This window comes from Anarrhichthys ocellatus, unplaced genomic scaffold, assembly GCF_004355925.1.
Source record: "Anarrhichthys ocellatus isolate YVR2014 unplaced genomic scaffold, GSC_Weel_1.0 scaffold4, whole genome shotgun sequence".
In the NCBI taxonomy this organism is placed as follows: Eukaryota; Metazoa; Chordata; class Actinopteri; order Perciformes; family Anarhichadidae; genus Anarrhichthys; species Anarrhichthys ocellatus.
In genome coordinates, this window is record NW_022280034.1 from 6,545,292 (window position 1) to 6,572,363 (window position 27,072).

Below are 27,072 nucleotides of genomic sequence, written 5' to 3' on the forward strand. Positions count from 1 at the left end.
AACAACAGTTTTTTTTTTTTTTTTTATTAACTGGCAGTGACAACTTTTAACATTAGATTAATTTAGCAAATTCAAACAACACAAATGTTAAACCGTTAGCTGCAGCTACCCAATGGATTTGCATCAGCCCCAAACAGCTTATTGGCATCAATGCATCCTCCCCCGTCTGTCTGGTTTAAATACGCTCTCACACAGCGCAATATAGGCCTTGCTATATCTTTTGAACCGACAACGCACAATGCTGCTGCCTTTCTTTGTCTGTGTATTCATGTATTCAACATAGGGGAATAATATCTCTATTCAGTTAATTGTTAATGTAGAAAGGCTGCTCTGCTGTACTTTTGTGTTTATTAAAGGTCATCCAGCTCCAACATAAATGCAGCTCTAAGACTTTTCTATTAATCACTTATTAATAGTAATAGTAATAATGGAAAAATTGTATGGTAAAAAACAAGACTGTACTTACAGCATTCATGTCTTTAGCCATGCTAGTTACATGGATCTGTGGATGGATATGTTGGTCGGTCGGTCCACCACTTTGGTCCACGCTGAAATATCTCAACCACTATTGGATGGAATGCCAACATTTACCATAATCTAACATAATGTACTGTATGTCAAACAGGTGTCGACATCAAAATGTCATAAAAAATGTCAAAGTATAGTGTGTCATAAAAACTCATACAAATGCATAATATGCCATAGAAACAAATGTCATAGAAAACATGTTGTAAGGCATAGCATAGTTGGCCTTATAATGTCATAAAATGTTCATAGTATTTGATATAAATGCCATAAAAAGTCATAGTGACATAAAAAAACATACTATAGTTTGTCACAAAAATGTCATAATACAGTCAATTTGATTTCTTGATTTTCATCTGCAACAAAGGTGTTAGTAAGAGATATCACAAAGTGAAATGCAATTGCAATGATTTGCATAATGTAGTGTCTGTGTGTGCAGATTCAAGGCTAAATGTATAAACGTAAATTACCGACCATAAAGTATGAAATATTCATACATCACACTTAATAATCGTGTCCCACACGCACGCACGCACGCACGCACACGCATAAAGAGCAACAGTTGCAGCAGCTATACAGCTGTTGGATGAAGGAGACAGCGCACCACCCGGACGCACTCCTGGGTTAAAGAGAAGCTCTCTCAGCCCTGACACGGTTTTTTTCTTTTCCTGCCAGAGAGCGGGTTGTTCTCAGGATGGCAGCAGCTTCGACAGATTCAGGGCAAGGGTCCACCAAGATAACTCCCGAAGCGTTTCAGGAGATGCTCGAGCACTACAACCTGAGCCGCCAAGAGTTTATCAACACTTACAACATCCAGCCGCTCGTCTACATCCCCGTGTTACCGTACAGCGCCAAGTGCACCTTCGTGATCATGTACATGCTTATTTTCGTCCTGGCTCTGGCTGGAAATAGTTTGGTCATCTACATAGTTTTGAAGAAACGCGCGGTACAGACGGCGACCGATATTTTTATTTGCTCTCTGGCGGTCAGTGACCTGCTCATCACTTTCTTCTGCATACCTTTCACTCTGCTGCAAAACATCACGTCCGAGTGGTTCGGAGGTGAGTTGTTTTTTCTTATGTTTCATTGGCTACTTATTCAGGCAATGACACGAATACGAGGCATTATCTTGATGGGAGTAATGATTTTAATGTGGGAAAATAAGGCAATTAAGGCGCATTGAAACCTTTTTATTCTCTTGTTTACTCCTCACAATAAAATCAGATAGAAGTCCGTCATTTACTCAAAATACAATTTAAAGCACTATAAGTACATCTTGTAACTGACTGAATGTCTGAACATTGAAGGATGCCAAACACAGACTCGTGCTGATTCTGACACTGGTTGTCAACCCAAAACAAGCAGAGCAAACCGGGAATTAGGTTGGCCAGCAATCAAGGCAAAACATTGATCCCTTCAAGACAGCTACTGCAGGAGCTTTTTACACGGATCAATAAATGCATTGATGGGTGCCACATGCAACTATTTAGTATTGGAATATTACAGTTTTGTTTTGCAGGATGCACTGTCTTTCGCATTAGCAAACTTTTACGTGTAACTCAGAGGCGCTGACTCAACTTTCTGATGCTCCAATTCAGGGTGCTGTCAGTCTGTATAGTATAGTATGCCATAGCATGTCATTGACAATGTCATAGTATAGTGTGTCACAAAAAGTCATAGAAATAACAATAACGTCTTTGCATATAATATGCCATGAAAAAGTCGTAGTAATGCATGCCATAGATATAACATCAAAATGTCATAGTATATAAGTGTGTCATAAAATCTTCAAACAAACAAAATCATTGATCCCTTCAAGGAATGAGGCTAGCTGCAACAGAAGCTGATACACAAGCTAGATGACAGATTGAGCCCTCATGTGTTCTCTGGGGTTCAATATCAATAAACAAAACTGTGACTTTTTAGTCCCCGAACTGGGAGGAGTTTTAGGAATATAAGATATATCATCTCTTTAAAATATTTCTACACAGATCAATAAATACATTGATGATAGTCACATTTAGCCTTGGAATATAACAGGCTTATGTATTTATTTAATTTGTGACGCTCATGTCAAACTTTGCAGAGGGTAGAGGACACAAAATAATGAACAGGCAATGCTATGTAATAAAAACAAAGAAATTAGTCAGAGGTGTTGATGCCGGTGCAGTCACACTACAGTCTAATGAATTGTTTCTGTTGTAAAATACTGCATTGCATAATATTTACAGGCTTTTCTGTTACTATGTCATGGTGGACACCTGATAATATACAACTCTTCTACAGCCTCTAAACGGCACCAGAGAGCTGAGTCAAAACACCTGTTTGCCTTTGTGTCCTCATGAACTGAGCATCATCAGCTTTACAGATTTCATCCTATTTAACAGTTCACAATATTGTGACCATGTCTGATACCAACAAAGACACCTTATTGAAATGTAGCAACATTCAATGTATCTTAGCAATTGAAAGCCAGCTCAAAGCATGTGCTCCTATTAAAATGCGGTCACAATTAGTTCAGGTTGAATCAAAGCAGACTTAACATGAGGGTCTTACTGCGGTGCTAATTTTCTCCTGGGTTTCAGCTCCGTGCGTCATTAGCTGTGACATATGTATGTTCAACAGTAATCAGAGATGGTTTTGACATTTCAATGAAACCCCACAGGAAGATGAAAAGGATGAGGGAGCGCTCGCCTCCGTTTCCAGTCTCTGGTCAACAAAAAGAGTGCAGCGAACTCTCATAGAAATGCATGCTGTCCGCTGTTTCTCGGTAACTGTATCTTTTTTTCTTGCAGGGGTTTTGGTTTGCAAGACAGTTCCCTTTGTGCAGACTACAGCCATAGTGACGGGCATCCTCACAATGACCTGCATTGCCATTGAGAGATACCAGGGCATTGTCTTCCCACTGAAAATGAGGAGGCAGTACTCGTCGAAAAGAGCGTACAATATGCTAGGTATTCTATATCTCTGTGCCTCATTGTGCTCTTAAGAGTGGACATATTTGTGTGTTAAAGGGATCCTCTGCTCTGTGAGCAAGATGAAGGCTGCTCTGATTTATAAAAAGGAAATAACCATTCTGTTAGCCTCCTGTACATATCCTGCGTTTCTTCTGAGATATGCAGGTCAAATTAAATATGCAAACATCTCTGAGGACTTACACAGGCAAGGGTGCTATGGGTAACAGTAGGTCAGAGACTTGAAGAAGGGTGGGTGTTTCCAGGCTGCATACAGACAGACACGCATGAGAGGTTTGTTTTCTGATTTTCAATATACCGTGATTACATGTTGTTTTCTTCTCCGTTTGGAAATAACTTCTCAAAAAAAGTTGGATTAACGCAATCAGTTTGCACTCCAGCCCAATATGGCCAAAGCTGATTGGTTGATCCAACTTCCTGTCAGCGGGATGGATACAGAGAGACTAAGACTATACCCCAAAGTAAGAGGAGCAAACGCCTCGGGACAAAAAGAAGCATGTTCCAGCCTTAATCCCTTGCACAGCGAGGGCAGTATGAAGGAAAGCAGCAGGAAACAAATGACTGAAAGTGTTTAAAGTGCTGCTGCAGCTCTCGCCCTCTGAGAATTCAACATGAAAATGTATTAACCTCTTCAAGTCTCGACACATTTGTCCCATATTTTATGCAAAATTGAAAATTGTTGTTGTTTACATCAGGATGATTTGGCAATGATCTGTCTCCTCGAGGTTATATTTTAAGGTACTGCCCCAATGGTATATCAGCAATGACACCACATAAATATTAGATGAGATGAATGTTATGTAGAATTCAGGTTTATTTTCAAAATGTATTTAATATTGCTATATTGATGATATGATGGATGGTAAACTGTTATTGCATCTATATATACTAATGTTAAGTCATTTTTTGAAAAAATGCTTTTATATCAATATCAGTCTTAAAACCCACATATGTGTCAAGCTGAACAGTGAGAAGAAACCCAAACTGTCCTTATGAAACTCCACAACAGAATGGATAATATTAGCTCTTAACTCAATGTCTCCTCATCTGAAATAATCCTTGATTTATGTATATATGTTTAGTAAGTGGCAACGATAGTAAGTGCTGATATTTCTGGTAAATAATGACTAAAGCACTGCAATTAGGTCTGTCATGTAGCATGCCACGCACTCTCACACTGGAATTGAATACAACATGTGAGGAACCTTGCTCTCGGCATGATTGACAGCTTGTTATTCACGTGAAAGGTATTTAATGATGCAGCTGCTGTGACTGGTGTTTGCACAGGTTTCGCCATGAATATCATTGCCAGCTACTGTATCAAGCTGAGTAGTATTTAAACCGTGTTTTCTGCAGATTTTACCAGCTTGTAATTGTTTTACTTGTCGTATCATGCAGGGCTGGTATGGATTGCCTCAGTGATCGTGGGTTCACCAATGCTGTTTGTGCAACAGCTAGAGGTAAGTGTTCACATTGAATTGAATGGCTGAGAAATGCTAGTTGGCTTTTTCAGCTTGCTATTTGGTATATGAAGCTTAGCGGAATTTCAGTCAGGAAGACTCTCTTTACACTCCTTTCATTCATAAATCTCTGTCTCTCTCTGGCTGTGACTTCCGCCCTATCAGCTGATTGTGGGCATTCACTTTTAAGTTAAACAACCAGATCTGCCACGGTTTCCTTAAGCCAATCACATCTTTGCTTTCATCTCTGCTGCTGTCAGTTGTCATTGCAGCACAATCCGATACGACCCTCCTCCACCCCACTCACCTCCAGTCAGCATCACAGTCATGCTCCTCATTCATCATCGGATCGCAGCACCTCCCTTCACTATGCCTTATCTAACGTCAGCATCACTACCCCTTTATTACAGTCCAATCGCCGAAGCCTTTTCACTATTCATCTCTTATGCATGTGTAATAGATTATTGTTCATTCTAATGAAGTCTCTCCAGATTTAAATAATATAATCATGCCAAATGCAGTCACGTTGAATGCGTGATTCAAGCGGCCTAGGACGGCAAATTACCACCATAGCCAAGTCAGTGGTCTGCAAGTCTGTCACAAAAACAAAGAGACAACATGCGACACGGCAGGAGAGGGAAAGACAGGAAAACAGAAAGGAACCAGACTGAGGCACAGCCATGGCCGTGACAGCAGTGGGCAATGTATCGACCGTTCACCTGTGCCTCTCTATTCTGGTGGCGTTATGGTGTCACTACAGTGTTGTCTGTCTGGTATCCCCTGAAGAGGCCCCTTATTAACCTTTGTTTTACTTTGCTGTTTGATTGGACTTGGCAATTAAGTTTTTTAAATCAGTTTTTTAAAAATTGAGTGAAAAGATTTTTCAAAATGTTTGGTTTCATAATGAATCTATGCCCAGTTTTGACTTTTTGACCAGCTGGATTTCTTTCTTTTTTTTAAATTCATGGATAGTGCATTCCACTGTGCTACAGTCTATAAGGGATGTGCTACTTTAAAAAAAAAGATTGTCAGAGAAAGAAGAAACCATCAAAGAATGAAGGAACTAGTTTAGTTCGGTGAATTTGTGGCTGTAAAACTGTTCTGCTAATGTTAGTGTAAGGCAGAAGCCTGCAATAATGCTGATTTTGTTCATACTGCTGTCAAATTGTTGACAGTGAGGATGGTATTCTTTTGCTAGTTTTACAGAGTAAAACCTTGTTTATTCATTGATACTGACGTGTGGTGTGTGTTGTAGGCACTGAAGTGATGCTGAGGTTGTTGTGGTTTGGCCGAATACTGTGTGAATGATTGCCTTGCATGGTCTGTTGTTGCTCTGTGGTAATCCAATAACAAAAGGCCAGCAACACCAGGCTGGGCGTCATGATGCTGGTGTGCATGTTCTACGGAATGAATAACAATAACAATTCTTAAGCCCTATTTGCACCATATCAGTATTACCTGGGGACCTCTAGTAATTTGTAATAATTGCGGAGGTTGTCTGTGATCTTAATCCTATGCAAAACACAAATTACCTACGATATTTCACACAGAAGTCATGTGATACTATTAGTCCTGTGCGAATCGGAATCTTGTGAATTGGGGTCGTATTTTTTTCGCAATGTCTTTTTCTGGTCGAGCTTAGTAGTATGCGCTGGTCAATCAGGACTAACAGCTTCTCTCCTTCCCTCTCAAAGGTGAAGTACGACTTCCTGTATGATCACTACCACGTGTGTTGTCAGGAGAGTTGGCGCTCTCTCACTCACAGGCAGGTGTACACCACCTTCATCATGGTGGCTCTTTTCCTGATCCCCCTGGCAGCCATGCTTTTGCTGTACACACGCATCGCCATTGAGTTGTGGATCCGCAAGAGGGTGGGCGACTCCTCGGTCCTCAACACCATGAACCACAGGGAGATCAGTAAGATCTCAAGGTACACTAGACAGCACAGGTGTCTCACAGGTCATATTTTTGCATTTTGCAGGCGTATTTATTCTAGGCATCATGTCTCCTGGTAGTATGGATTTGTTTCGCATTTCAAAAAACGAAATTGGTTGTAATTGGTGATGGGAAGCCAGTGAAGGATCTATAACAAGTAAAATTGTCTGCTGTGAATTTCTACAGGAAAAAGAAAAGAGCTGCTAAAATGATGATCACCATCGTTCTGCTCTTCACCATTTGCTGGGCACCGTTCCACACAGTCCACATGCTGTTTGAGTACTGTAAGTACAGCTGAAGTCTATATGAATTTGAATGTAATGTAGCATATAGCTGTTTATTTAAAAGTATCTGTCCAGCTCATCAGTTTGAGTTTTTAATCTCTTTGTGGTATTGTCCAGATGACCTGGAAAAGAAATATAACGGAGTCACATTAAACATGATCATCGCCGTTGTTCAGGCCATCGGGTTCTTCAACAGCTTCAACAATCCAATTGTGTACGCCTTCATGAACGAGAACTTCAAGAAGAGCTGCGTCTCCACCCTCTCCCACTGCATACATAAGCCTAACCAGCAAGGCGGCGCCGTGGTGATGCCGAAACTGACCGTGCAGTACATCAAACCTCAAAGCAGAGAAGCCTTCCTGGGATCAGATGAAGGCAACAGATTGAACCAGCACTCGGCAGAGAAAGGACCTTCAAGTTCGCTCCACGGAGAGAGCTTGTTAGGAATAATAGGAGAAAAAATCTCCACCATACAAACAGAGCTCCCTACAAACAGCTCCTCTCAAGTCAAATGACAACCGGCTCAAAGTTGAGGTGTTTAGCCGTTGAACTCGCCCCGACCTTTGGCTGTCAGTCAACAGCTGCAGGTGCATCAGATGTGATTTTAAATCTCACAGTTGTGGTTCAAAGACCCAAAATATCTCTCTGCAGTGCCAGAGGCCAGAGCGTATTCTTCATTCTGGTCAGGACAACAGTAGAAAGGAAATGAAGGAATACCAAAAAGGGGCAGTTTTGCTGCACTTGGGGCAATCAGGACCAGGGTTCAGACAGTGAAACACCTTTTTATTTTTACCTGAATAGAGAAATCAGTTCTGTTGAGATGTCTCTGATATCTGCAGGACATAAAGCCTCTCTCAGTCAGCATTTTATGATTTGTTCATGGAACCATGTTCAATTCCATCCCAAATAATCAGAAACTGTTACCACGGTGGTGTTATGATAGACTGAGAACTGTTCGGAAAAGAACATAGAGGACACTGATTTTAACAGGATTAATTAATTGGATCCACTGATGGGAGTTGTGGCATTATACACACACACACACACACACACACACACACAAAGGACAAGACTAGTTTTAATGTGTGTGCTTTATGGTGCTGTGGCATATTTTTGTAACAATAATATCTAGACGCAACTTTTGTGAATGTTTTCATTTTGGTGTATCTTTAAAGTCAGTAAGACTTTCTGTAATTTGTAACAGCAGCTTGGCTTTTATTCATAGTTCTGTACAAATTGTTACTTTTAAACATTTTGCTTTAAAATTGAAATCATCAGTGTAAATTACTGTTTTTCTTTGTTTTTAACTATTGTATGCAGATCACTGGATTACAATGGCAGTCGGCTCTATTCTTGGCTTGTGTCACGCAATTATTTGTTGTGCTCTGTCTCTTTGCAAGAATGGGATTTTGCAGAAATTGAGGTCATAATCCTGTTGGTATATAAAATTTTAAATTGAGTAAAATGACTTTTTGTAAATAGTTTCTTTGTTTTCAGCATGCATCCAAATAGGGGCATTCTAATTTAGGGACTGTTTGAAAATGATATGAATGGGGCTGAACCTAATGCTTAACTTTTCAATTAAGACTTTTTTCGACATGCTATACTAAGTCATAGTACAGTCATAGCATCATATATCAAATAAAGTCATACCATAATAGTAACACTGTATAGAGGCACTTGAAATACTCCCTCTAGTCACTCAAGTCATTAGCTCACCTGGTAGAGCAAGTGTTTAATGAGCATATGCTGAGTCACAATCGAAGGCTCAAACCAACCTGTTCATTGAACGCTTGCTCTACCAGGTGAGCTAATGACTTGAGGGACAAGTGGGAGTATTTCAGTTCATACAAATGTCACAGTATAGGATATGGAAATAAAATCGGGTATAGTACGTCCAAAAAGTAGTAGAAATGTCCCAGTGTAGTATGTTGACAAAAGTCATAGTAAAATGTCCAAAAAAGTAATAGTATGTCCAAAAGAATCATAATATATGTCGAAAAAGTAATTGTAATGTATGTCGAAAAAGAGTATGTACACAAACACTTTGCCATGTTTTCCTGGGTCATATATTTTATTACATTATATACATTATTACATAAATAGGCTTTGAACAGGAAGCCAAATGTCTAACCCAATGAACCCCCGCTGATCCGATTCTTGTATGAAAACAGTTTTTTTTTTTAGAAAAGACAACCTGAAGTTGGTTTTGCAGTGTGAATGAAAAGTCTCGAAGCTGCAAAGCTAAAAACAAGCAGTTCTAGTATAATGCAAAACCAAGCGCCAAACCAGAAGAGATCAAGCCTGCTTCATGATTAAGAGGTAATCTTTACGTCCGCTGCACACTTGTTCAGTGCCATCACATTGAGGGAGTATAAGATTCTGTAACATCTTAATAACAGAGGAAACACACGGTTCATCAAACAAGTAAAAAGCCCGAAAAAAGAACACCAAAGCATCTGAAGTTTTCTGTAATCGCCTCACAGTTAACTGAAATAATAATAATAATTCCACTACTTCCCAATGCTAACAGACTTGCTTTGTAAAATGAATGCAGTGTCCTCACAGTCTGTGGCATCAGCAGCGACATCCCGCCCTCTCAAAACTATATTTTGTTTTTGATCCCAACAAGGGAAATCATTTGACACTTTGGCAGGCACAAGAGGTCTGTAGACAGCAGGCTCTCAGGAAGAAGAAAAAATGAACTTCTTCCGCTTCTTTTCTTGCGGCTATGTGATCAGAGGTATATGGAAGTCTGCACTGTCGAAGAGGAGAGGTCTTCTGACCGGAGAGGGATCCTTCTCGGCCTTGTGTAGTAGTTTAAACAGTCCCGTTCCGATATTCATTGGAATCCCCATAATGATGCACTCAGACACACCTGGAACAGGAACACAGGAAATGTTAAGGCCCAGTTAAGACAAAAGGGTTACGTTCAATTTCACTGCAGAGATGAAGCATCAGTTTACCACAGACTGAGTCCTTTTGTCCAAAGTAGGCGGCGTCGAAGAGATGATCGGCTGTTTTCTCGAAGGAGGCCAGCATGAGGACACTCTCCTTCATTTTGGCTAAGCCGAACCTGGTAATTCCCAGTATCTCCCCCTTTGTAGCCAGAAGACAAGTATGCAGACAGGTGAAATCAGCTCTAACCACACACACCCCCCCCACACACACACACACACACTGAAGAAATATCAAGGTTTAGACCGGTCATACCTTGTAGGACATGAGATCTGCTAGAAGCATGACGTGACGCCGGTCAATGCTCATTCCATGGTTCACCATGGTGTACTGAATCTCATTGATGATGGTGGATCTAGCCGCCTCGATACCCAAAGTCTTCTCAACCTAGAAAAGGGCACAAGCTTGTAAAACATCAAGCTGCTACCTGCAGTCAATATATAAATCAAAATTTTCAGCCCAGGTAAGAAGTATATTCTATTCTATAAAGATGGATTTTGGAATCATTTATAGTAGAGATGTGGATACTTGGAGTGGTAGCATTTAAAATAAGGAAAATAAGGTTTTTATCAAACATTCTTCTGCATTCACGTGGACCTTAACATACACACTCGGTGTCATATCATATCTCAGTAGAGATAGGTGTTAAACAACAAAAAGTAAGCTCCTGCTTCACCTCAACCTCACTCAAATTGAGCTGACCTCAATGTATTGTTTGTAAAGAGCAGGTTGGTTCATGGTTACAGGTTCAGTCTCAGCGACAGATAAGAAGGAGGCAGACGAGGAACCAGATAAAGGACGCACGCAGGGCTCTAATCCAACCCACTGGGTTTGACTCTCCCTTTACAGATTACCTCGTATGTGTTGTTTGAAGTGGTCCTGCTTCCGTTCACTCCGTGAGTTGCCATGACAGACCTCAGGTTGTCCCCCTCCACCAGGAGTTTGTACATGGTCTTGGTGCTCTGTTCGTCAATGTGAATGACGGCTCGGGAAACCTCCGGTATTCCTTGAACCACCACCTTTCCACGGGAGAAATTGGAACAGTTAAAAAGAAGGAAAACAATGCACACATTTACTTTTTAAGTACCACATGAATTAAACAGGTTCATTCTCTTCCTTCTTACTGATCAGGGCGTTAGAATCAAACAGTTTTCCAGGCCGCAATCAGCAATTACTCTAACAATTCACAGACCACCGAATCATCACCTTCGGAAGTTCCTGTTTCAATGACTGCAGCACGTAGTACATGGAGCTTTTGTTGTTCTCTCGTGGAGACACGCACACCACCGCCTCGCCGTGCACAGCGATGTCGCCTGGTTTCACTCGGAGTTTAGACATGCAGATAGAGTAACGCACCGTTTCTGCGTTTACCTGAAAGGCGAAAAACTAAAATCAGAGGCACAGCTACCACAGTTATTACTCAACACACGACACAAATTCCTCTTTAATCAACGTATATGTATGAAAGTAAGTGGGGATGCATTTGAAATATTCCAACATTGTGACAGTAACAATAAGAAACCGTGGTACCTCCAGTCGCAGCAGCCGTATTCTCTCCAGTGACAACTTCACCAGGATGAAGCAATCGTCTGGTAGAAAAACCTCCTCTATGTACTCAGAGATCTGTAGAGAAGCGAGAGAGACGTTGGCTTCATCACTGCACTGGTTCATATTCTGACTGACTCTGTTGGAACTACTGGTGTCCCTTAAGTCAATACCTTCAATCTAATGACAAAAGGGGAGAAAGATGCGTGTAAAATATGCTGCCGGTGGGAATACCTCTCCGAGAAGAGTTTTCTCGATCCTTCCCTTCACCAGCCTGGCGAAGTCGGCGTCTTCTTCCACGTCCAAATGAGCCGTGATTATAGGGGTGCTGAGTGGTGAGTAGAGGACTCTCAATGGATTATTCAAAACAAGTCAGGGATGTGACAAAGAGACAATGTATGTGGCCCAGCTCATTCTGCTAAATGCCTTAATTCAGTGTCTAAATGCTTCATTAAAAGTAGCTACAAAATTCTCTAAATGTCAAACATGGTAAAAACCATAACGAAACCTAATTAAATGTCAAACCTTATGTTCTTGGAGGCATTGATGATCTCTTTGATGCGAGGCACCCCCAGAGTGATGTTCATGGACGCCACACCAGCGAAGTGGAAGGTTTTCAGGGTCATCTGAGTGCCGGGCTCTCCGATGCTCTGGGCACACAGGGCCCCTACTGCTGAGCCGGGCTCCATCTGGGCTCTGTGCGAGTAAAGTAAACTGAACTGTCAGTTTAATGAAAGCTAAGAGAAAGTTGGCCATTATTCTACGAACGTCATCATCATCTCAACAGCCCTCAGATGACTGCACAGGGGAGTGTGCATGTGGGGGATAAAAGCCAATCACTAGATGAATCTACTACTCCTCTGCTGGAAGCATTACCAACGCAGACAGTTTATTAGTTATTATTTAATATTTTAATTGAATCTGGGGATTGGCAGGCTGTCAGTCTCTCAACAACTACTCGATGGATTGCCATGAAATTTGGTACAGCCCGGATAATTAAGGGATTCAGTCTTTTACTTTGTTGCCACCATGAATTTGACATTTGTGGATTTGAGTGACATTTCTCAATTGTCACTTTGCGAAACTGACAATCTGACATTCTTGCCCACTTCATGCAGCTGCTGGCTATGTGTGCAGAGGTGAGAAAGCAAGCAGGGTTTTAACTCTTAACCTTTATGCTTTCCAGAAGGAAGCGACTGGAAAAGCCTGCCGTTATCCTCATATTTAAAGCTTATTGTTTCTTGTCACACTATTTGATAGTTGCCCTCTGATGTGGTTTGACAACACTTCATTAGAACTAGCCATTTTCCAGCCTAACCCGACCTTTAGGATGGTTTCTACTAACTTAGAGGAACTCGGGCACATATTCAGCAGCTCATTTGTTTCTTTCTGTTACCAGAGGCAACATGTTGTTGTCCCAAGAGTATGTTGTTTATAGTTATCTGCAGTTCAGTGTCTTCTTGCAGCATAAAACAAAACCTTTGGATGTGTGGCGACATAAAATCAAGCTGCTCCTTTAAAAAAAAAAAAAAAAAAACTGCTGTAAATGAGTATCAAACACAGACAGTGAGCCTTAGAATAAAACCAGGCGTCTCGTACCTCATGTACTTGTCTCTGCAGGTTTCAAGGAACTTCTCCAGCTGGGTGGGGGTTATGCGGTCCAGCTGATAGAGAACTTTTGGCTGCAACACAACAAAAATAGTGATGAGCAATTAAGTTTCTGAAATAGCGGCGCTTAAGGATATTGCTGCGCACAGCACATTAATCCACGCGCTGTGTGGCGCCTACCTCGCTGGTGCCGTTGTCGTTGATTCCGTACTTGTCTCTGGTCTTCTTGATCCTTTCTGAGATAATCTTGACAAATTTCTTTATCTCCTACAGTTGAGGGGAAATAAATCAACAATTTCACAGGTCGAGCAAAAAGCCTCACGAGCGTCTTTCGGGGAACAAATAATGAAGTGTGACCGAACTGTTTGCTGTTTGACACGACACACCGTCATGCAGTTGTTAGATATTACAGTAAAGGCACGACCAATGCAAACTCTCAGTAAATCACATTGAGCAATCTCTTAGCAACAATGTGGTTATTAAATACATTATCAATCTGTTCAAGCTCTCCTTGTCACAACATTCTCGAATCAGTTAAACCGCAATCCAGCATGCTCGGTCACTGTACCTCCAGGTACTTCTCTGAGCCTGTGGCAGTTAACTCCTTCACAAAAGGGGGGGGAAAGGTTCACATGAATTATTGCCAGCAGGTAATTGCAGGCTTTTGACTCCATCTACTTGCATTGTTTAATCCATTATATACTATATCCAAGACGACTATTTTTCTGCCATGTTATGCCTTATTACAGCATACTGTCAAAAGCCAAAGGATATAAAGTAATGCTTTCTTTTGTACTTATATAGTGTGGAGGCGTTGCATAACAACCACAGGATGTGTAAGGACTTTCTGTTGGCACCGTTTCCCAGACTAATAATGCAACATCAGTCAAGAAAAGATTCTTTTCAAATAGTGTTCACGAGTTCACCTTACAACCTTAACACAAGTTTTGGTTGTTTCCTAACCTTGTACAAAAAGAATTTAAGATGTATTCTGTAATACAAGTGGACATGTGGGTGTTTTGCCACAACTTTGATTTTTCATGTGTTTTTTTGCTTTAATGAAAAAATAAACTGTATCAACAGGAAAAGTTTAATTATTGTCAAAAAGCCTGTTACAACTTATTCCTCTCTGCCCCAAAACTATTAAAAACACACCAGTGAGCTACACCTTCGTACTGTCACGTGTTCTTTTATTATGGTGAACAAGGGCACTGTACTTTATTTTGATTCAATCCCCGTGTAAATACTCAGTAGTGCACTGAAAAAAGACTGGCACTCCTTGTTTGACTAAAGTTTGATCGTTTTTAGCAAACTTCACTCAAACAGGAGTGTCAGTCAGTAGGAGAGAAATACATGAAACTACTGAGCCTTTTTTTAAAACGATATATTTGTCAGCAGTTTACTCAGAAGGCCTTAATAAAGCGGGTAAAAAAAGCTGGAAACTATTTTTAGGCACTTTTTGGTGCAAATCCAGAAATAGATGTTTGGATGTCTTAACTTTGCAAGATACCAAAGATACATCCATCTCTCATCAACTAGTGAACTTACCTAAAGTGATGCCTTAAAGAAACATTTCAGGGACTGTTTAACATTGATAGATACTTGATAGCAGACGTTTTGAGCTCTTAAGAGAGTCTTTTGCATTCTGCTCCCTTGTATTTCCATTGCAAGACGGCATGTAGTTGTGGAGAACTTATAATAAAAACAAACGTATTCGAGAAACAAACATAACTTTGATTGAATACCTCCAAGAAGCCGCCTTTGCAGCACAAGAAGTCAGCTGTCTTCGTGATGACATCAGCGGTGAGGACCAGCTCGTTCTGACTGAGCGCAGGCTCGTCCGTACACACATAGATCGCCTGCGTGGGAACGGAGAGGATCAAAAGGAGGGAATGCGGAGCCAACACTTTCTGAAACTACTCACCTTAACACTTACAGAAAATCACCTATTGACTGGAACAGAAATAGTTATGTCATTATATTCCTATCTGATCTCTTGTGCTTTTCCTTAAACAAATAAAACCACTAGAATAGCTTGTACCATCACATGTCCTCTAAGCTCTTGATAGACGGATGTAACTGCTTACTATAAACCGATTAAGCACACAGACCGAAGCAAACACGCATAATAATTATTAAGAGTTCCTCTCTTACTTTGTTTTTTCTTTTATCGTCTTATATGTCATTTGTAAAACACCTTGCATTGCCGCTCGGTTTGAAATGTACCATGTAAATAAAAATAGCTTTCCGATAAAACAACAACATGCAGCAGATGGTTTTCCTGCAGCGCTCACATTCTCTGGGATCAATCTTGTCTTGTGAGCGAACACTCAATCACCAGTCACTGCGGTAAACACAGGTGGCATTTTAGACTGATTGCAGACTTCTAATCACACCGTAATAGCAAGAACACACGGAAACACCTGGGAACTACAGCATCTAGTCTCGATAACAGTTGTAAAAAAGACAAATACGTACAATCGGAGGAGGTTTTGTTGATTAAAAAAAAAAAAACAGCTTTCTGTGTTTTTTGAACTGTTAATATTACCGGTATAAACAAACACAACTTAAACAGCCCCAGAAAACATCAATAACTTTCTTTTGTTGTCAACCGTTAGCTACGTCTCCGTTAAAGGCAACAACGCAAATAAGGATGTCAACGATGCCCAATAGAGAGTAAACATGAGACAAGTCCTGGAGGTAAATCTCCAGTTGACTAGAACATCTATTATAAACTATTGATCAAATAACTCTGTTGCCTGGAAATGCTAAACGATTGCTGAGAACATCTATTTGCTGTAATTTCACCGCTTCTCTGCTAATGAGCTGCTTCTAAAGCGGGCAGTAGGCTTCTCGCAGAAAGAGAATGCGGTTTATTTTCCTCCCAGAGCTTAAAATAGTCCATGAAAGTTGCGATACGGACCGTACGAAGCAAAAATAAAAGAATGATTAGAGTGGAATGGGACTGCACTAACAAGGTGGGTTATGTGACATAATTAACTATGCTATTGGTGTGTACACATTTGTATATGCGTAGGTGTGCGCGCAGGGACGCATCTGTGCGGATGTGTTTAAGAAAGACAGAAGGCAAGAAGAAAGAAAACACCGAGCACAGCAGGTCCAAGAACTCTCCTCTCACCCGGATGTTGTCTAGGACTCTCTTAAACTCCAGCGGCTCGTCCTTTCCCTCCATGGCAGCTGGATCCAGACCATCTCCGCCATAAATAAACTGGATGATGTCGCCGGTGGAGCTGCGTACCGTCAAGTCGTACTGTGAGCACAGATCTTCCAGGGACTTAACCAGACGCCTCTGTCCAAGCAAGCACAAGCAGGAACACAAGAAAATAGCACAGTGACACATGTGTGACAGACGCATGAAAAAAAAGCATCTGCATGGACCCGAAAGTATACTTTGGGTTCAGGCATATATGTGAAAATACATCAGAGATGCAACCTAATTAAGTGCTCTATTGTTCAGACTTCTATGTAATAAATGTGCATACTTGAGACGTACATCTACTGCAACTGTATGACAAAAAATGATCCATTATTGATAATCTATTTGTCATTTCAGTAAAAATGCAAACATTTATCAATTTAGGATTTGTTTTTTTGTCTAACAAAGAAATATAAGAAGTTGGTAGAAGTGATGAATTGCATTAATACACAGTATTATAAGATTGTGCAGCAGAATAGTTACTACTACTCGTAAAACTTCAAGTATGAAGGACACTGCAGACAGGCACATACTGTACTTTCATTCAGAGATGTGATGTCAGCATGGCAACAGGAGTGAACCCTGGGGAAAGGTCTTCAGGCATTACCTGCATGTATCCGGTCTCTGCAGTTTTCACAGCAGTGTCCACCAGACCCTCCCTTCCAGCCATGGTGTGGAAGAAGAACTCAGTGGGTGTCAGGCCGGAGTAGAAGCTGTCGGCCACAAAGCCTTTGGCAGCAGGCAGCTGTAGAGAGAACATGACGGATTCTTGAAACGCGTAAAATGTGCCTTCTAAGACTCAGCCGAATGCTTCCAAGCTTTGAACATTGACATGGTGTTTAACGTGTAAACAAGTATTTGAATGCATCTTTTTTTTGTGTGTGTATATACATACATACATATACATACATACACATACATACATACATACATATCTCACATTAATAATACATTTTATTTGTATGGCGCTTTAAAAAAGGTACTCAAAGACACTTCACATGGTACAAACAGAAACAGAAGTAATTACAATAAAAACAAAATAGATGACATAACAATAAGGAACAACACGGGAAAAAAAATGTATTATTCATTATGCAGCAACATTAATTATTATGAGTAAGTCACACAAGTCTGTTGTGTGTGTGTAGTGTGTGTGTGTGCCCCCCCGCCGTTGGATAAACAAAGACATAACAGACATTCAATGCACTGAGGTTGGTGTAAAATAATGAGAAACTATTGAATAATTATTCCACGTCACTGTGAGACACTGCACACCATGGTTACAATCACACACCAGAGCTAAGGTCAGGAAAAATAAGACATATTTGAAGACGTAATGTGTCGTAGCCATTTGCAAAAGCTCAAAATAACTATAATCTATCATTGTATCTCCCAACAAACAAATTCTGACAAGTATGATCCCTTGAAAAGGAAAAAGATAGCACAATAACAAATACATGAATTGAATCTTACTTTTGAATGCTTTTCAAAGTGAGGCAGGGAGCGATTCTCAAACCCATCCGGTACTCGAGAGCCACTTATGGCCTGCTGGCCCACACAGGCAATCATCTGGGAGATATTGATGAAAGACCCTGTATGTATATTGAGAGGAAATATGAGATACAGAATATGAGATACAGAAATCAGAACACACGCATAGATTCCAATTCATTCAGTTTCAGACAGCTTGATTCCCTCCAAGTTCATTGCAACTCGGTACTTTGTATCATGCATGGAGTCCACAGTCATCTTGTGACAAGAATAAACGAGTAAAAGTAGTCATCTACTTCCTGCTTGTATTTGGAGGTTACCGTTCACTTTACTGAAACTTCAGCTCCATATCAACAGCAGCGGCTACAGCCGTTACACTCCCGTAGAACGACTGACTGACTCTCTCTCTCTCTCTCCCCCCCTCTCTCCCTCTCTCCCTCTCTCTCCCTCTCTCTCCCTCACACAGACACAGAGTAAACAAAGTCTTTACAGGATAAAATGATAATCAGCGAAAAATGACATCCTTTGATGCTCCAGTTTCATCCATTGCCTCAGCATTCACAAAAACAGAAATATTAGAATCAAAAATATACATAGCCAAACTCAAACTAAAATTATTATTCAAGTTTCCTTTCAAGCGAGTTTACCTTTGGAGCCGCAAAGAGCCATGATGAGAGGGCTGTTGCTCTTATCGAGCTCCCTGAGGCAGGCACTACCGGCTCGATCTCTGATGACAGACAGCTCTTTCAAGATGAGAGCCTGTTGAGAAAGACATTCTGAATAAAACAACCTTGGTGGCTGACAAAAAAAACATGTTATTCACCATTATTTCTTTTTTTTTAAATCAACAAACCTTTATTTCAACAGGTACCAGGCAAAAGTGAAATCTCTTAGCTATACTGCAGCATTGTCGTGCAGGTTTGTTTGCGATGTGATACCACAGCAATGGTGGTTTATATAATTGAATTAGATTAATATAACATTAGTCTACATACTTCTGAGATCAAGCCTTGTACCAACATCACAAACTTCAACGCGTCTCTAATTCACTTTCAAGATCAATTACTGGTTGTTCTGCAACAGGAAGCCAATCGCGCCACTGACGAGTCACCCTAGGTGTGAATATCCAGTCAGTGCCATGGGGAGGGAAGGTGTCAGTTGCTAATAAAGGTATTAGATGAAAGACCTTAAATAGTACGTGGCGTGCACATGGCTGAATAAACAGCATGCAGCAGCGAGGATCCGGATGACTTATGTAAATCCACATAGGTGTTAATGTCCCCCCCCCATGTATGAATATGCATGCACGCCTACCTCCAGAGTCTCCTCTGCTGTGCATCCCGGCTGCTGCTGCAACTTGCCCGTGTGTAGAGCTTTGATGTATTCGTCACATTTCTGGTAACCGTCATCCAGTAGTTGCTGTTTGGCCGTCAGCAGACCATGGCCAGGTGTCACGTCACCAATGCCAATAGAAAAGCCACGGTTGGCTAAAAGTTGGGGGTTGAAAAAATTTAAATTAAAAAAAAAATCAACTGAAATTGCAATCAGCGTCTCTATAGATTATCCAGTTTGCAGATCTGTTTAAGAGTCACCTATTCTGTTATTATTATTTATTTGTGATTGACAGGTGATAAGATTGACGGATATCTCAGTTTGCAGAACATGGTAAGAAATGTAATGTCCCTGAGGACCCCCCCTACATAGATACACCGGAGCGAGTCTAGCCAGGCGAGACATTGCGTTAGCCGCCTCCAGCTGTCCCCAGTCTCTCAGCAGGATGTAGAAGATGTTGTTCTTGGAGCCGGACCCCAAGGTACCCTTGTCCAAAGAACCACACATCAGCTCACTGTTGTGGATCACCACGACTGGAAACGTGACAGGAAAATGAGAGAATTTATATCATTGGGTCACAGGATAGAACACAACTTGCTGTTATGTTCTCCCTCTCTCTCTCTCTCTCTCTCTCTCTCTCTCTCTCTCTCTCATTAAATGGTTAAATAAAAGGACATAATACATTTCATAACTTGCCAAATAAAACCTTTTCATTTGGTGTGTTTAGTGGACGTTTGTATTTAAGAAACTCACATGAGTCGTTGGTACAGAGATCCTCTCCCTTGCCACAGTACTGTTTGCCCCTGGTCCGCAGGTTCGCCTTGACTAGACAATCCTTGCTTGGCTTCAGAATGAGGCTGAAGATCTGTTTGCCCGTCCACAGAGTCATGGGCTGATGGACGGACACACACACACACACAGCAAAATATTAGTGCCAGACCACAAACAGAGAGTTATGTAAAAAGCTCACCAGTGTGCACAGTACCTTCATGATAGCCGGGCGGGGGAGAGAGATCTTGATTTTTTCATCTTGGTCCACAAGGATTGAAGCGATTATCTGACATGCTTTTGATCTTTCAAAGAAGGTGTCCTTCAGAGTCAAGAGGTAAGCCCCTAGGAGGTAGAAATAAGCCAGAAAGTTACATCAGGCATGCAAACACATCAAAGGGGGGGAAAGGTAACAATGATGCAATCCCCCCCCAAATTATTATTTTTTTTTTTTTCACTGGCAAACGCATAAATTCTGCATAAAAAGTATGCTACTAGTGATGGAGTCCTATTACTCTCCTTACTGAACAAAACACTATATTTTAGAATATCCGCCTGTATGTCAAAGCACCAGAAGCCTCCCATCATATAAAAACAGACTACTGTGACTGACTGCCACGCGTCACTGCACTGACCTGTCAGAAAGTCCTGAATGGCAGCAATCAGAGGTTCGCCATTTCTTGGAGTGACAAAATTCGCCTTTGTCTGGAAGAAAAGATAATTTGTGTCAAAGTGCAATCAATTTCCTACGAACATCACAGTTACCAGAGATACAGAATCTTTTCAATGCTGAACGTCACACACTGAAAAGTGTGTGTGTGTGTGTGTGTTGTGACGATGTATACCCCCATGAGGACGAGGGCCTCAGCTTTGGCTTCTTCAGTCTGAGGTAGATGAAGGTTCATTTCATCGCCGTCAAAGTCGGCATTGTATGGGGTGCACACACACTCGTTGAACCGAAACGTCCTGTGAGGTTTGACTTTGGCCTGTGAATTTGAGGACCAATAGAACCGTTTTAAACACTGTCCAGCTCTTTTCATTTTTCATATTTTCATTGCACTTTTGCAGAACTTGATTTTTGCATTTCTCTTACTATGGTTATTGTATTAATAAGGAATCCAAAATATGAATTAAAATCATGTGAAAACCTACTTAAACCCGTGTCTGATTGATGATGGTGAGAACAATCACTGAATCAAAACTATGTTAAACTTGGGAACTGTTATGCTGACAACGGTGTATTCAGACTTTGGAACATTAACTCATTTAGTTTGGTTTATAAGGTGCAGATAAATAATGATCCACTTTGTTCCAATCTGTCACAAATATCTGTCAAGCGTCTATGCCTGATCGGTGTACAACAGTGTTGTGTTCAGTAGATATTTAAAGTTATTATAAGAGCATAATAAGTGCATACAGATTCTACTTTTGATTCCTCCGGTTTATTCCAGCGCCTGTAAAAAAAAACTCACTTCACATCTTTCCTATTCAACAAGTAGAATCAGCGGCTTTTGAGCACTGCACTGAGCCTGAACATTTATTTTGAAGGCAAACTGTGAAGGGTACATTAAGAGCTGTGAACCAACAAAAGAAAAGCTAGATTTGGCAGAAGGGGAGAAGTTTAACAACCTAACTTAACCACCCTGATTGATGCTTCACTTACAATTTTTTACTTGAAAAATGAAAAAAAAAAAATATGAAAAGTTGAAACACAAATACATAAAGATCAGTAAGTTAGTAAGTAAAAGTAGTCTTAAACTAAGCTTACGATGTGGGCCATGATGCTGAGTTTGTGCAGGGAGGGCTGTCGATTGAAGAGGACGATGTCTCCGTCTATCAGGTGCCTTTCCACCGTATCACCAAACCTCAGCTCTTGAGCAATCTTCTCACGGTTTCCATATTTCAGAAACCTGACCGAATGAAAAGATATACACGTTTGGTGGTGAACCACGGAAAGGAATTACTGGTTTTATATTTTTGCATAAGAAGCAGCGAGCCTGACCTTTTCATCTGCGTGTGACGATTCTGGATGAAGTTGGCTCCGGGATGAACCTCAGGACCGTTGCGGACCAGTTTCCTCAATAGCTCCAGATTGGCTTTGTTCACCTATAACACAGTGTCACATTTAGATAGCTGTAGTTTATCTCATGAACGTGGTAGTTCAGTATAGTAAGGCTTACCTTCTCTGGGTACGTCAGGATTTTGGCAACATGCACGGGGACGGCCACCTCGTCGATCCTCAGGTTTGGGTCGGGGGAAATCACAGTTCTGCCAGAGAAGTCTACTCTTTTTCCCGAGAGGTTTCCTCTGAATCGACCTGAATTTTTACAGTAACTAAATCAGTCATTCTGTAATTCAAAATGTGTACTTCTTTTCAGTTCTCTTCACTGAATTGTACAAGTTGAGTACAAAATGAATACCTGCCAAGTGACAAATTACTTCAAAATGTGTCTTAGGGGGTTAAATCGATTTATGTCAGAACTCACACTAATATTTGAGACAACATAAAAACAACTTTCCCTATTGTACATGTGTATGAAACCGGCTTTAGAAGAAAGTCAGTTCGGCAGGTACTTACTTCGTGCTCATTTTCTCTTTCGTGTACTCGCTATTGGCATTTACTGAACACAGTTGTACAATGTGTCCAGATGTCACAGGTTGTATTATGCAGTATACCTTGCTTCCCCTTGAGTCTCTGCACAAAGCCTCTGGTCCATTTCTTAGGTGCCATGTTGAGGGGGATGCCAGAAAGCTCGCTGTTGATGTAAAGAGCACACTGCAGCTGGAGGAAGTCCCAGTCCTCCATGATCATCTGTGTCTTCGCCCCTGTCATACGATGCTAAATGATAAAAAAATAAATTAAAAAAACAGAAAAACAAATAGTTTGTTAATGTGGGCCATCTCCATGAAATTCAAATAAAATTAGCTGCATTCAAGACAACGATAAAAGGTAAGTAGGCACCCTCAGTGACGGATACCAACCTTTTTGATGACATCGTTGAGGAAGATTATCTCCGTGAGCTTCATGGTGAGGTCATCCTCGTTGGTGCCCGACTTCAGGTCGCTGACCACAGAGGGTCGTATGCAGAGCGGAGGCACCAGGAGGCGGGTGAGAATGAGGTCCGCGGGTTTCCCTGCCTCGGGGTTCATCAGCAGCAAGGGAATGTCTTCTTGGGTAATCCTCTTGAACATGTTCAGCACCACCAGAGGGTTCAGGTTTTCCTGGTGAGGAAATAAGAATTTAAGGCAAAATACGAGTTTGTAAGTCTTGCTTGAAGATAAGATACTTCAATAATACTTATTTCCTTATGCCCTAGTTTGAGGAATATATATATATATATATATATATATATATAATGATCTTCCATAAAACCCTTTTTTTTCATTTGGTAAAATATGCCAAACTTCTCAATAATAGAATAGAATAAAACTAAGAATCTGACCAACTATTCAAAGTAAATTTAAAACCCTCATTTCATTCATACGCAAAATAATATTGATGTTTTATACCTTGCCCTACTTCTGATGTACCTTTTTGTCTTAAGTATGCTCATCACTTGCCGTACCACAGCGTGGCAACACTTAACGACACCGACTGCACACAGTCAGTGTGAAAAAGTGTAAAAAAGTTCACCTGTGCTCTGGTCAGCAAAGGTTCCACCACTTTGTTGTGCTCTATCGCAGTATCAAAGGACTGCAGAAACTCTGACACAAAAGCATCCACCACCTTCTTGGTCGTTTTATACTTCTCATGGATGATCTTCAGCAGGCCACACTTCTTTACTGGTCCTGAAGAGAGAAAAAAGAGAGACGCATGACTCAAGTTTGTCCACTTATTACACCAAGATGGAACGCACAAAAAGTTGGTGTTGAAAAGTTAATATCAAAAATCTCTCTTTTCACCATTGAAAGCTGAACAACTCAGGCAGATTGTCCGTTTGCGACACTTATCAGAGATCTTCTTCTTCAACCCTCGCTTCTGGAGATAGGCCAGGTTGGGCCTTTTCAATAAATCCATGAACTGCAGTTTCTCTTCTTTCGTCAGCATTATGCTTGAGCATGTCTTACAAATCATCTGGAGACATGAAGAAAATACCCACATCACAACGCGGGCTGGGAAACAGTCTCTCACAGAAAACAATATATTCTACCTATTCTAATTTTGATGCTCTAGTGACACCTACAGGAAATATATATTTCTGCTCGCTGCATTACAGATGGAGATATTTTGTTCAATTCAACTTTTGGGCCTTCCGACTGAATCTTGGTCTCCCTATTAATTTACGCCAACCATCTGATATTGTCTTCCACAGTGTGTTAGTCCCCCAAATGACTAACGCACTGTAGGATAACCACGATATTACAATAGACTGTAAACTTGCCTGTAAGATTCCTATGGTGGCTTTAAAATAGCCAACATGGAAACATGGCAGCTCCAGATCCAAGTAGCCATAATGTCCCAAGCAATCTGCCAGATTCTTCCCACATGTCAAACACGGTCTGTCTTTCTCACTGGTGCCCTGCAGGAAACACGAGAACAGAGGCATGAGCCTGCAGTATGAGGAGGGACCACAGCTGCATTAATGGGTGACAACATCATTGTTGCATGTTGGGTTTCTTGCCAAGAGTAAAACAAGTGTGTGTGTGCATGTCATACCATGCGGTGGTCCAACACTCCATAGGCTAGTGGAGTGCGTTTGGTGTCTTGGCTGTACAGATTCTTGCTGACCACCTGGATGTGGGCCTGCTGACGCATCTGTTCAGCAGATTTCATCCCAAAGCAGATGTGGCTTCTGTAAACAAATACAAAGAGTAAAGCAAAAAAAAAGAAAAGTGTGCAGTGACACGTTTCTGAAGTAAACAAGAACCAATAAAAAAATATATATATACACATTGACTCTACGTTCTACCCCACATCATAGCTGACGTTAACTCTAAAGTCAATATCTCTGAATCAGTCGGGGGCGTTTGATGGGGGCACTGTATCCTCTTTAGTGTGAACGTGCAGAAACAAAGTCGTCAATATTAGCCACATTTTGCAGCCTGACTGACACTGGCTAACCGGGCGAGCTAACTAGTTAAAGTTAGCTAGCAGTGTTCCTATACTCACATTTTCTTGGCCACATCCGTCTCTCTAAACTGATCCTTCACCATTTTGGCAGCTTATCCTAAACAAATAACGGCACGAATAATTAAACTACAGTTTTGTCCTCATTACAGCGGACCAGTCTATGCTTGTAACCAGCACGCTGTTTCTTTACTTTCCCATGTTGTGTAAATGCTAGCATCCAGCTAGCTACATGCAATGCGATGGCAAGATAGCGTGTGAGCTACAACAAGCGCTGCTTGCAGTAATCTAGGAACTTAACTCCTTAAAGGTTAAAAAATATGTGATGAAAAGTATGTATGGTGACTTGAGTTTTATCGTATCGTCTATGTTGTTTTCATTTATAAACAATCCAGACCCAAAGTATTCAAAATATGATGGAAAGCTCACAAAAACCCGTATTTTTTTAAAACTTGGTAGAAAGAACAAGTTTACAAGAGGTACCTGAACGCAACATAAACCTATGCACAACAACAGTAAGAAAGAGAAGTCAACGGAGCGCGAGCACAGTCAGTCTCAAGTGAGTGCTGACCCCTAGCGGTTAAAATGCGTAATATCTCCAGAAGGGATTTGGCGAGTAAGGTGTCCTAACTAAAATATGTTATGGGATGTTATTTATTTATTGCCAACCTTGTCTTGCTTAAAGGAATAGTGTTATGTTTATGCTTGAGGTGAGGATAAGGGAAGAAATGTACTCTTGTAGACCAATATATTCTCAAATATAACAGCATTTAATAGCATATGGGTTTTACCATACATATAGCATGCATCCCTTTTTGTGCTTATAGCTGCACTCATATCATTCAGCAGTGAAGTGGCACTAATACGATTAGGAGGATTATTTCCAAAAGACATTTCAAAAGACATCACTGTTGGCCTGTGGAGTCTGAATTCCTGCCTCCAGATGGCACCAAATGCATTTCAAATTGCTAGAAATGTAGAGACTGAAGATGCAGAGACTAAACAAACCTGTTTATACCTGTGTTTTGTTTCATGCATTGGCGTGGAAGTGCTGATGGCGGCTGATGACTTCCTGATGAGGATTTCCTTCCACAACGCGCTTGTGCTGATTAATTGTTCTGTCAACTGATAACCACCGACAGTGAAAATTGCCTGGCTGTATCTGATTTTCCATTTTCTAATTTTGCTGCCACTTACACCACGAAGGGCCTCTAATTAAACCTCTAATATAGTATTCAACATGGTCTAGGCTTTCTAAATCTGCCTCTGGAGGCAATGCATCCCCAAAGAGTTAGGTCTCTCTAATATTTTACATCTGGGGACACACAACTTTGGGTTGTGCAGATGTATCAGTCTGTTTAAATATATGTAAAGAGCAAAATAAATTATCTTAAAAGACACTTGAGGGACTGCTGCTAACAATGTTGTTTTCAGCTTGAGAGGCAGCTCAGTGATTCTCCCCTAAAGTGCCTCTTGAGCATCTGTGTATAAACTATGTATCAAATACAGTAATCTTCCAATCAAGAGCAAACACACACAGTGCTCCCTGTGGAGGAATTGAATATCTCAGAGCGAGGAAAACTGTCTCTCTCTCTCTCAAGACTCGGGTGTCCAGGGATTTGGTTACTGTCCCTGCTCATTTGCTTTAGATTTAAAGAAATGCTCTCAGAGTATTTATGTAAAATTCACATTTGCTCACTTGTATGCACTGAAGCCCTCAGGGTATGCGATGACCAGACAATGCCCTTTGCCAATTTCTAAATCTGGAGCTTAATGGCTAGTTGCAGCTACCTCCAGATTATTTCTTTCATTTAATTGTCTAATCATTTAGTCTATTCAGCTAGAAAATAGGAAATGCCCACCACAAATTCCCAGAGCCCACCACGATGTCTTTAAACTGCTTGTT

The 27,072-nt window shown here is 40.9% G+C and overlaps 2 protein-coding genes across 2 annotated transcripts; one reads left to right on the forward strand and one right to left on the reverse strand.

Moving 5' to 3' along the window:
- Nucleotides 1-1,143: 1,143 nt before the first annotated feature.
- Nucleotides 1,144-8,224, forward strand: qrfprb (pyroglutamylated RFamide peptide receptor b). The gene is made up of 6 exons (XM_031843941.1): nucleotides 1,144-1,586; nucleotides 3,321-3,479; nucleotides 4,899-4,960; nucleotides 6,655-6,890; nucleotides 7,082-7,179; nucleotides 7,297-8,224. Exons 1-6 carry the CDS (start codon nucleotides 1,220-1,222, stop codon nucleotides 7,692-7,694), a joined length of 1,320 nt encoding a protein of 439 aa, XP_031699801.1. The 5' UTR covers nucleotides 1,144-1,219; the 3' UTR covers nucleotides 7,695-8,224.
- Nucleotides 8,225-9,102: 878 nt separating this feature from the next.
- Nucleotides 9,103-25,629, reverse strand: polr3a (polymerase (RNA) III (DNA directed) polypeptide A). The gene is made up of 31 exons (XM_031843935.1): nucleotides 25,209-25,629; nucleotides 24,756-24,891; nucleotides 24,481-24,618; nucleotides 24,002-24,173; nucleotides 23,733-23,887; nucleotides 23,081-23,320; nucleotides 22,775-22,937; nucleotides 22,279-22,415; nucleotides 22,101-22,204; nucleotides 21,867-22,008; nucleotides 20,944-21,084; nucleotides 20,734-20,803; nucleotides 20,316-20,443; nucleotides 20,084-20,222; nucleotides 19,699-19,863; nucleotides 19,313-19,485; nucleotides 18,646-18,757; nucleotides 17,981-18,099; nucleotides 17,115-17,252; nucleotides 16,430-16,600; nucleotides 15,036-15,149; nucleotides 13,471-13,557; nucleotides 13,282-13,364; nucleotides 12,208-12,378; nucleotides 11,917-12,010; nucleotides 11,668-11,760; nucleotides 11,344-11,508; nucleotides 10,992-11,156; nucleotides 10,393-10,524; nucleotides 10,146-10,278; nucleotides 9,103-10,057 (listed from the first exon to the last, which is right to left on the reverse strand). Exons 1-31 carry the CDS (start codon nucleotides 25,250-25,252, stop codon nucleotides 9,909-9,911), a joined length of 4,173 nt encoding a protein of 1,390 aa, XP_031699795.1. The 5' UTR covers nucleotides 25,253-25,629; the 3' UTR covers nucleotides 9,103-9,908.
- Between the last annotated feature and the right edge of the window lie 1,443 nt (nucleotides 25,630-27,072).